At 39.6% G+C, this 10,089-nt stretch overlaps 5 protein-coding genes across 6 annotated transcripts in view; 4 read left to right on the top strand and 1 right to left on the bottom strand.

The window, feature by feature from the left end:
* LOC104709233 (probable sulfate transporter 3.5) overlaps positions 1–1,200 on the top strand; it is a 9,289-nt gene extending 8,089 nt beyond the window's left edge. The window contains exons 6-10 of the mRNA XM_010425882.2: positions 15–186; positions 284–349; positions 654–767; positions 880–996; positions 1,093–1,200. Coding sequence (XP_010424184.1) covers positions 15–186; positions 284–349; positions 654–767; positions 880–996; positions 1,093–1,200 — 577 coding nt within the window. The remainder of the gene's footprint in view (positions 1–14; positions 187–283; positions 350–653; positions 768–879; positions 997–1,092) is intronic.
* On the top strand, positions 1,352–3,204 carry LOC104706293 (probable sulfate transporter 3.5). The gene is made up of 6 exons (XM_010422468.2): positions 1,352–1,487; positions 1,600–1,716; positions 1,813–1,939; positions 2,031–2,570; positions 2,667–2,743; positions 2,829–3,204. Exons 1-6 carry the CDS (start codon positions 1,410–1,412, stop codon positions 2,979–2,981), a joined length of 1,092 nt encoding a protein of 363 aa, XP_010420770.1. The 5' UTR covers positions 1,352–1,409; the 3' UTR covers positions 2,982–3,204.
* LOC104706292 lies at positions 3,713–5,189 on the top strand. Its single transcript, XM_010422467.2, has 2 exons — positions 3,713–4,281; positions 4,978–5,189. Exon 1 carries the CDS (start codon positions 3,794–3,796, stop codon positions 4,259–4,261), a length of 468 nt encoding a protein of 155 aa, XP_010420769.1. The 5' UTR covers positions 3,713–3,793; the 3' UTR covers positions 4,262–4,281; positions 4,978–5,189.
* LOC104706288 (aldehyde oxidase GLOX1-like) overlaps positions 6,405–10,089 on the top strand; it is a 9,574-nt gene continuing 5,889 nt past the window's right edge. The window contains exons 1-2 of one of the 2 annotated variants that reach the window (XM_010422463.2): positions 6,405–6,939; positions 7,033–8,075. In XM_010422463.2, coding sequence (XP_010420765.1) covers positions 6,499–6,939; positions 7,033–8,075 — 1,484 coding nt within the window. In that variant the 5' untranslated portion in view covers positions 6,405–6,498. Of the gene's footprint in view, positions 6,940–7,032; positions 8,516–10,089 lie in introns of those variants that run through there. The other variant, XM_010422462.2, reaches the window with a different exon arrangement.
* On the bottom strand, positions 8,715–9,338 carry LOC104706289 (transmembrane protein 234 homolog). The gene has a single exon (XM_010422464.2). The coding sequence runs from the start codon at positions 9,215–9,217 to the stop codon at positions 8,798–8,800; it is 420 nt and encodes a 139-aa protein (XP_010420766.1). The 5' UTR covers positions 9,218–9,338; the 3' UTR covers positions 8,715–8,797.

Below are 10,089 nucleotides of genomic sequence, written 5' to 3'. Positions count from 1 at the left end.
ATATATATATGTAGGTTGGGGATATTGGTGGATTTCTTGTCACATTCGACCATAACGGGCTTCATGGGCGGTACCGCAATCATCATTCTCCTCCAACAACTTAAGGGCGTCTTTGGTTTAGCTCATTTTACGCACAAAACCGACGTCGTGTCAGTTATCCACTCAATCTTAGACAACCGCGCTGAGGTCATCTCTCTTTCCTTTTTCTTTAAAAATATATAATTACAAGAAATTTAAACCAATTGCTAATTGTGTTACCCTGGGAGGGTGTTACTTGGTGCAGTGGAAGTGGCAAAGTACATTGGCTGGGGTCTGCTTTCTTGCATTCCTACAATCCACTCGATACATTGTAACTTTTCTTCTTTTCTTTATTTCATTTATTTAAGTCTTTTATCCACTTAGTAAAAAAAACTATTTGATTTGGACCTTTCAAGATCTTCCACTTTTCTTTTCTCTATTTATTATTGTAATCACTACTGATCACCTTTTAACATACCACTTTGAGTTTGATTTTTCGGAAAATAATAATTTAGATACTATGTTACCTTATTTTCACATAAGCACCCTTTCACATATGTTAAAAGTCAAATGCCTCTTCTCAAATTAAATGTTTCACTAGAATTAATATGATTGAAAATTTGTAACTATTGCAGAAGCAGAGGTACCCAAAGCTGTTTTGGGTATCAGCAATGGGTCCAATGGTGGTCGTCATTGTGGGTTGTGTAGTTGCTTTTCTGGTAAAAGGAACAGCACATGGGATCCAAACTGTGAGCAATTTCAATACTCACATGCCAAACATAATTAATTAAAATTGTGTGAACATGTTTTAAGACTTTGAGCAACTAGGGTTTCTATTAATTTGTATGTTTCTGCATACAGGTTGGGCCTTTAAAGAAAGGACTAAACCCTCCTTCTATTCAACATTTGAACTTTGAATCCAAGTATCTAGGGATGGTTTTAAAGGCCGGGATCGTCACTGGCCTCATCGCTCTCGCCGTAAATAACTATATCCACCATATTTTTTTTGGCTCATCATATTTGACTATATAGAATATGTATGATTTAATAAAAAGACGAATGGACAATTTTCAGGAAGGGATAGCAATCGGAAGAAGCTTTGCTGTAATGAAGAACGAACAAACTGACGGGAACAAAGAGATGATAGCATTTGGTCTTATGAACGTAGTTGGCTNCTACTGATCACCTTTTAACATACCACTTTGAGTTTGATTTTTCGGAAAATAATAATTTAGATACTATGTTACCTTATTTTCACATAAGCACCCTTTCACATATGTTAAAAGTCAAATGCCTCTTCTCAAATTAAATGTTTCACTAGAATTAATATGATTGAAAATTTGTAACTATTGCAGAAGCAGAGGTACCCAAAGCTGTTTTGGGTATCAGCAATGGGTCCAATGGTGGTCGTCATTGTGGGTTGTGTAGTTGCTTTTCTGGTAAAAGGAACAGCACATGGGATCCAAACTGTGAGCAATTTCAATACTCACATGCCAAACATAATTAATTAAAATTGTGTGAACATGTTTTAAGACTTTGAGCAACTAGGGTTTCTATTAATTTGTATGTTTCTGCATACAGGTTGGGCCTTTAAAGAAAGGACTAAACCCTCCTTCTATTCAACATTTGAACTTTGAATCCAAGTATCTAGGGATGGTTTTAAAGGCCGGGATCGTCACTGGCCTCATCGCTCTCGCCGTAAATAACTATATCCACCATATTTTTTTTGGCTCATCATATTTGACTATATAGAATATGTATGATTTAATAAAAAGACGAATGGACAATTTTCAGGAAGGGATAGCAATCGGAAGAAGCTTTGCTGTAATGAAGAACGAACAAACTGACGGGAACAAAGAGATGATAGCATTTGGTCTTATGAACGTAGTTGGCTCCTTTACTTCTTGCTATCTGACAACAGGTAAATAACAAGTAAATCCAGAGCCAAAGATCTTTGATATTAGGTCTCAATATTAAATCTATCTTTAACTAATATGGCCGGATATATTCAGGGCCATTTTCAAAGACGGCAGTTAACTACAACGCTGGGACAAAGACACCAATGTCTAATGTAGTGATGGGCATTTGCATGATGCTTGTGCTTCTCTTCCTAGCGCCTCTATTCAGTTACACACCACTGGTTGGTCTTTCAGCTATCATTATGTCAGCCATGTTGGGACTCATCAACTACGAGGAGATGTACCATCTCTACAAGGTTGACAAGTTTGATTTTGTCGTCTGCATGTCCGCTTTTTTCGGTGTTTCCTTCATTAGTATGGACTACGGTCTCATCATCTCCGTTGGGTTTTCTATCCTAAGAGCCTTGTTGTACGTTGCAAGGCCCTCGACTTGTAAATTAGGAAGAATACCGAACTCGGTTATGTTTCGAGACATAGAACAGTACCCAACCTCCGAGGAGATGCTTGGTTGTGTCATTCTTCAATTGGGTTCTCCTATCTTTTTTGCCAACAGCACTTACATCCGCGAACGGATTTTGAGGTGGATTCGTGATGAACCTGAAGCCGTCGAGTTTCTTCTCCTTGATCTCTCTGGTGACTTTAATTTACTTTCAGATTATATATCTCACTAATCTTGTCTATCAGCAAACAAGTATCTTTTTAATTGCTAATTATTATTGTTGTCTTCAGGAGTTTCAACCATCGACGTGACAGGGATGGAAACACTACTTGAAGTTCAAAGAATCCTTGGAGCAAAAGACATCAAGGTTTATAATACCTTTCAATTTTTTTGAAGCGTCCTTCTAATATTTGCTCAAATGAAAATTTATATATATACTTAATTTATTGCAGATGGTGCTAATAAACCCAAGATTTGAAGTCTTAGAAAAGATGATGCTATCGCATTTTGTGGAGAAGATAGGAAAGGAGTATGTGTACTTATCCATTGACGATGCAGTCCAAGCATGCCGATTTAATCTTTCCACGGCCAAACCCGAACCGTGACGTCCTAGCTAGCGGAATCTAATTAGAAGCTTCTAATAAAATGCTTATCTTTTTCCTTTTCTTTTTCTGTTGGGTCAATGGAGTATAATATGCGTACCTCTTGAGTAATTAGTGGACTAAAAATCATGAAATGGTTTTGATATGACCATTATAAGTGCTTCATGGCTATGAGTTGTAACCGAGAGATAGAGAAAGAAATGTGTAATGGAGAAATTTCAGTCTTGTTGACTTACTAAACAAAAGACCACTATACAAAGTTCACTATCTTTCACAAATAATGTTATTTTGAATATTTTTTTGTTTCACAGAAATTAAATGACAATTTCTAAGGAGTGTTTTAATGCTAGATTTCTTTTTTATCCCTAAACCCAAAGCTATTTTTATTGAATTTAGATCATTAACTACTTATGAGAAAGACATGTATAACTTTAACTTTTCTTAATTTGAGTGAAATATATCAAAATGACACTTTTATGAAACAAAAGGAGTATATTGAGTTAATTTAAGCTTAATCAACATCAAAACCACCTAAAAAACAAACTGTTAAGTTGATAATACTCCTTCCTTAAATTGAAATTTTAAAGGACGAAGATAATTATTAATAAAGACTTAAAAAAGTTGTACCTCCACATGAAAAGCATAAAAGATTTTTAAAGTATTTTGGTCAACCGTACCGTAACTATCTAGACTAAGGTAAGAACCGATGACATTATGTTAACCTAAACGGGTATATGATTGGGTGACCCGATCCAAGCTTTGAAAACCTCTAAAAACGTGAAAAACTCGAATTTGTTATCTCTTTGACGAAAACAATGAAGATATCTCTCTTGTTCCTTATCTCTTTCCTGATTCTGTCACCCATCTTCTCCCTACAAGATGATCCGAACCCTCAATTGAAGAAGACACCGAGTCGTGCACACGCAGAGCTCACGAATCATGGGTTCCCAATTGGGCTACTCCCTTTATCCGTGAAAGATTACGTCCTAAACCAAACCTCCGGTGACTTCTCCCTCTTCCTCCACGGGACTTGCAAAATCACGCTCCCTCCTGATAACTACATCGCCACTTACTCCAACAAAGTAACGGGTCGGATCTCTCAGGGCAAGATCGCGGAGCTCCAAGGGATTCGGGTCCGGGCGTTTTTCAAGTGGTGGTCTATCTCTGGGATCCGATCTTCTGGGGATAACCTCGTCTTTGAAGTCGCTGGGGTTACTGCTAAATACCCTTCTAAGAACTTTGATAACAGTCTTGATTGTGAAGGCAAACGATCCTCTTCTTGATTTCAATTTGCTATTTAAAGGTTTGAACTTTCTTACAATTTCTGGTTTTTCTCACAATTTAAAGGTTTGAACCTTCTTATCTAGGGTTTTTGTTTCTATTTGTCGATTGTGTTTGTGCCAATAATGTGGGATTTGACTTTATGAGGTGGATAGATAATGTTGAGATCAGTCTTGTTTTTGTATCTCTGGAGTCTCCTGAAGAGTCGTAATTAATCAAGTTACTAGCTTTGCAGTTTTAATTCAACGGTGGATGTTAGTAACCTGTAAGTCCCTCTTAAGGCATTGTGTGGTCTTTGTTTTTAGACTGTCTTACTAAAAGAGCTTTATTAGATTCCTTACAGCTGCTCTTCTGATTCATGTACCTTTGTATATTGAGTCAGATTTCTTATGCTTTTGGCTTCTTTCCTTTCACTGTTGGACTTTGGACTGATCGTTTGATAGGTTTAGCCTTTCATGGACAACTGTAATACCAAACAAAAGCTTAAGTTGGTCATGAGAAGTTGAACGTCCTTTGTGTTGATTTTTCAGAGATGCTGTGTATTCATTCATTGATCCCTTAAAATGTTTTCTTAGACCATGATGTTAGGGTGTTATCGGAACTTTAATGTTATGTAGATTGCTTTCATTAGGTCTGTCACTCTGTTTCAACAACAATTTCGTGCTTGGGATGGTTTGATTTGATTATTGATGAGTGGTTCTCGTATTCATTATTGTAGGCAGATCTATGAAGGCAGGAAGGAACAAAGTGAATAATGGTTTGTAATATATATTTATCTCTATCCCACAAAACAGCGCTTGTAATTTAAAAACCGCAATGAAAACCACGACTCTATTCTCCCTAAACTATAAGTGTTTCATGGAAGCTTGTCAGTTATCAACCAAGAAATCAGTGTATATGATTAACTAATTAGTAAGTATTATCCAAGTATATTTGGGGGCGATATCCAAACCAATCCTGAAGCATGTAAAGAAACTGGGTGCTCTTGTCATTGAAGGTGTTTACATTGGCAAAAGTTAACCACAATGATTTTCGTAGACTAGTAAAACCCTATCAATGGCTTTGACCTATGTATGGTGATTCCTCCACTAATTCAAGAGACCCATTGTACGACCAGATTTAATGTTCTTACACAACAATTTACTATGGAAATTATTAGGGTCCTCAATAAATCAAAATCGGTCCTAGACAACAACAGGCGACCGCATTTATTTATCTTTTAGTTTCATAAAGTTTTTTTTTGTTTGTTTTGTTTTGGAAAATGGGTTAATTTCATAAAGATTGACACTAGATATTCCCTTCTTTTTTTTGAAAAAAAAAGGATCTTAACGTCAGGGCGGGGGTCTACGTTCATGCTTGAATGCATCGTTATTGTTAAGTTGGATCGACTGGGAATGTTTGCATCCATTCCCAACGCATGACCAAACTTCCTTGCTTGGCTCAAAGCACCTGTTCAGGAAAAACAAATGGCCTTTCAAGGGCTCATAGCAGCTCGAGCAGTTGTTTAAACCATATGGCGGGAGAGACACGATCGGATTTTTACTCAGCACTCCGCTTGAGGAACTGTTCAAAGTGATTGATCGGGGGGTTCGGAACACTTGCTCCGCTAGAAGACACAAAGCAAAATTCCAAGACGCTTTGGTTTGGAGGCTCATATAGTAATTATTGCTTTAAGGCACCCATCTCGTTATAGATCTCCTATTGTAATAGTCTACAAAAGCTAGTATAAAAACATAAATTTTAGCAAATCAAAATGTTTGCATTCATTAATTATGTTAGTTGGGAGTATGGTGCCAACCATTTTTCACGTTGCCCTTTTACTTTTCAGAAAATATGTGTATGATATATATTGTTGTGTTTGTATTATGCACCTACTAAAAATCTTTTGGATCCATCCGAGGATGTCATGTAAGGATATAGTCCTTAGCTGTATGACATCAAATTAAGGAATTGTCTGCATGACCACGTCATTGTAAAAAAAGAGCACGAGAGACAGATATGAAAACACCAATATTTTCTTCCATCACAAAAACAACTACAGGTTGTTTTGGGGAGACGTCTTCTTACCCACACATTTAAAAATAGCAATAGCTAATAATAAACGTAAGTGAAAATAACCTATAAAATACGTAGAGACGGTAAGCTTATTGTTCAGGCATATCATAATCCAAATAAGCCTGGGATCCTCATTTCCCCAAGCAAATCAGGGGAAGAAAAAAAAAAGTAAAAAATTAAAAAAATGAGAGCCTCAACAAGAGTCATATGGACAGTATCTGTCCTTATGCTCGCAGCTGTGTCGGAGGCCATCTTCCCTCTACCGTTTCTACCTTTCCTCCCTGGGTTCAACCACGGCAATGGGGCGGCGAAGGCTGTGAAACCACAGCCTGCAGCGGCTGGAAAAGGTGGAAGAAGACGTGGTGGGAGTATGGAAGCTCAGACAAACTGGGGTGGTAAGTGGGAGATTTTCTTGCAAAACTCTGGTGTGTCCGGTATGCATGCGATTCTGATGCCAGTCATCAACAAGGTCCAGTACTACGACGCCACCATTTGGAGAATTTCAAAGATTAAGTTGCCTCCAGGTGTACCATGCCATGTCGTGGACGCCAAGACTAACCGGATCGATTGTTGGGCTCATTCGGTTCTCATTGATGCCAACACCGGCGCCATTAAGCCTCTATCCGTATGTTCAAACTCTATGACAAGATCTTGTTTAAATAGAATTATATTATATGGATTTGAATTAGATATTTTGCATTCACATGTTTCATGATAGCTTGCCACCGATACATGGTGCTCATCCGGAGGTTTGACCAAAAACGGGACATTGGTGAGTACCGGAGGATACAATGGAGGAGCCAACACCGCAAGGTACCTAGCCAGCTGTGATAACTGCGTGTGGGAAGAATACCCTCAGGCATTGGCTGCGAAGAGATGGTACTCAACCCAAGCCACTCTCCCTGACGGCAAGTTCTTCGTGATCGGTGGACGTGACGCCTTGAACTACGAGTACATTCCAGAGGAAGGACAGAACAACAGGAAACTCTACGACTCATTGCTCCTCAAGCAAACAGACGACCCGGAAGAGAACAACCTTTACCCTTTCGTTTGGCTCAACACCGACGGCAACCTCTTCATTTTCGCAAACAACCGATCCATTCTTCTAAGCCCCAAAACAAACCAAGTCATCAAGGAGTTCCCTCAGCTCCCAGGTGGTGCCCGTAACTACCCCGGATCAGGTTCCTCCGCCCTTCTCCCCATCCAGCTTTACGTGAAAAACCCCAAGGTCATCCCTGCCGAGGTCCTCGTCTGCGGTGGTACCAAACAAGACTCGTATTACAGGGCTGGTAAAAGGACGTTCGATCCTGCGTTGCAAGATTGCGCCAGGATAAGGATCAACAGCGCGAAGCCACGATGGAAGACAGAGATGATGCCGACGCCACGAGTCATGAGTGACACTGTCATCCTCCCAAACGGAGACATCCTTCTAGTAAACGGAGCTAAACGTGGTTGTTCGGGATGGGGCTACGGTAAAGACCCAGCCTTTTCTCCCATCTTGTACAAGCCCCGTGCTCCACGTGCAAAGCGTTTCAAGGAGCTCCAGGCGTCCACCATCCCACGTATGTACCACTCCACCGCCATCATCCTCCCTGATGGTAAGGTTCTTGTCGGTGGAAGCAACACTAACGACGGTTACAAGTACAACGTTGAGTTCCCAACGGAGCTTCGCGTTGAGAAATTCTCCCCACCTTACCTCGACCCGGCTCTAGCCAACATGAGGCCAAAGATCTTCGCCGCCGGCACACCAAAACAGGTCAGATACGGACAGTTCTTCAACGTGAAGGTTGACCTTAACCAAAAGGGAGCGACCAAGGAGAATCTCAAGATTACCATGTTAGCACCTGCCTTCACAACACACAGTATCTCCATGAACATGAGGATGCTCATCTTGGGTGTCGCTGATGTCAAACCTGCTGGTGCTGGTTACGATATCCAGGCAGTCGCACCACCAAACGGAAACATCGCTCCTCCCGGTTACTATCTTCTCTTTGCCGTCCACAAGGGTGTTCCCAGCACTGGAGAATGGATTCAGGTCGTCTAAAAAATGATGATTTTTACCCATTTGTCTTATGCCCGTAACATCTTGATATGAAAAAGAAAAAAAAAATCGTAACATCTTGATCAGTGTGTTTTTTTGTTTTTCTTCTATATATTGTAAATGCCATCATTAATCCATCCCAATTCTTGTGTTTTCTTAATCATTTTTCTTACACTTTTTTTTTTTCTTCTTTCTATTCATGTAATTGTAAGCCTTTCAGTAATTTTTTTTTCCTTGGTTCTCCCCCTAAATTTTGTATTTTAGAGAAAAATTATTTTACTATTATTACTTTCTTTTGCCTATAATAATGATTCTTCAATCACAGCCAGTCACAAGTATCGTCTACTGCTAGAACAAAGAATGAACCAATTCCTCAGGCAAACAAAAAATAGATATGTAGCGGAAACAAGAGTCACGGTTTTACAAAAAAAAATCACAAAATTCAGACAAGACATAGCCAAATTCCAAAAACAATGAAGCTGGTACCTAACAAAGCAGGTCCGATTTGAGTTTCTTCCCCTAAAAGAATCCCAAAAGCGGCGGTTGCGGCGAAGGTCGTGGCGTTGGTGACCGGAACAGCTAGAGAGATAGGAGCGTGGCTGAGTAGGGCGAAGAACGTAGCGGAGGCGGAGAGGTTGACGAGGAAAGGAACTGAGTATTGCCAGAAGAGGAGGAGATTGATCCAGTCGCGGACAGCGATCATGATTTTGCGGCGGATCTGAAGAGTAGAAGAAGAAGAAGAAGACTCTGTTGTCGAAGAAGACTTTCTCTTATCCCAGGCGAGAGCTCCGCGGCGGATCAGAGTATTAGTGGCTCCCCATACGAGCCCTACCGCCACCATCTTCTCCATGTCTTCCTTCATTGCTGCGATGGTCTCTCTCGATGAGACTCTCTGCTTTGTTTTTTGTTTTTGGTTGGATTAATTAATTATTACGGAATAGGCCATTGGCACGGTTCGATTCGTATTGGTAACATAATCGCTTTAAAAATTGCATCAGTAAACAATGTTATAAACGTTACAATACAAATACCAAATAACCAAAAGTACAAATACATAGGTTTGTTTCACACTGATTCACACTTCCTTTTTTAGAGAAAAAAAAAAAAAGCAACAGGAAGCAATTAATCAAACAAGCAAAAACAAACATGATCAACCAAAGAGGTCCAAATCCTAAAACCAATTTGTTATATATATGTACACATTCTCTCACACAAAATAGCCTCCCCTATTCTCTTTCTCACTCTCTCTCTCTTTGTTTTTCTTCTATGCCCTGTTCTATTTTCACTATCAGTGTCTGTCACTAGGGCTTCTCATGTTCTCTAACTTTGCTAGATATGAAAATTTCTTAGGTAGAGCTCTTGGAGACTTCATCATTGGCTTCTCCTTTGCTTCCTCAACTCTGTGGAAGAACTCTATATCACTCATTGAACTATGCTTTTTAGTATCGGATGATAATCTCCACCCTATGAAGTCTGATAGTTTCCTCGAGTTTGGTGTTTCCGACCCAACCACTTTTTCTGTTTCTTCGAATTCTAGTTCCGCCTCGCTTTCTGATCTTGTCTCTGTCTCTCCCATCAGTTGTCTTTGAACTAGACGATCAGCTTCAAGAACGTCCTCTACCCTTGACATTATCTTTGAAGCTAAACTTTCTAATACCCTTGAATAGCTCTCCAATATCGCCTGTCCAACGTCCTGTAACAAAACCATCACAACTTAGTTTCCAGTATAATATT

Source organism: Camelina sativa, chromosome 8, assembly GCF_000633955.1.
Source record: "Camelina sativa cultivar DH55 chromosome 8, Cs, whole genome shotgun sequence".
Lineage (NCBI taxonomy): Eukaryota > Viridiplantae > Streptophyta > Magnoliopsida > Brassicales > Brassicaceae > Camelina > Camelina sativa.
The sequence above is the reverse complement of the archived record's forward strand: the minus strand, read 5'-3'. Positions and strand labels throughout refer to the sequence as shown.

What these genes read in the sequence shown, in the direction of transcription:
- LOC104706293 (XM_010422468.2), top strand. Translation starts at nt 1,410, where the DNA reads ATGGGTCCAATGGTGGTCGTCATTGTGGGTTGTGTAGTTGCTTTTCTG. An exon ending in TTCTTGCTATCTGACAACAG is followed by an intron (nt 1,940 to 2,030) that starts GTAAATAACAAG and finishes GGATATATTCAG; the next exon opens with GGCCATTTTCAAAGACGGCA. An exon ending in TTGGAGCAAAAGACATCAAG is followed by an intron (nt 2,744 to 2,828) that starts GTTTATAATACC and finishes AATTTATTGCAG; the next exon opens with ATGGTGCTAATAAACCCAAG.
- LOC104706292 (XM_010422467.2), top strand. Translation starts at nt 3,794, where the DNA reads ATGAAGATATCTCTCTTGTTCCTTATCTCTTTCCTGATTCTGTCACCC.
- LOC104706289 (XM_010422464.2), bottom strand. Translation starts at nt 9,217, where the DNA reads ATGAAGGAAGACATGGAGAAGATGGTGGCGGTAGGGCTCGTATGGGGA.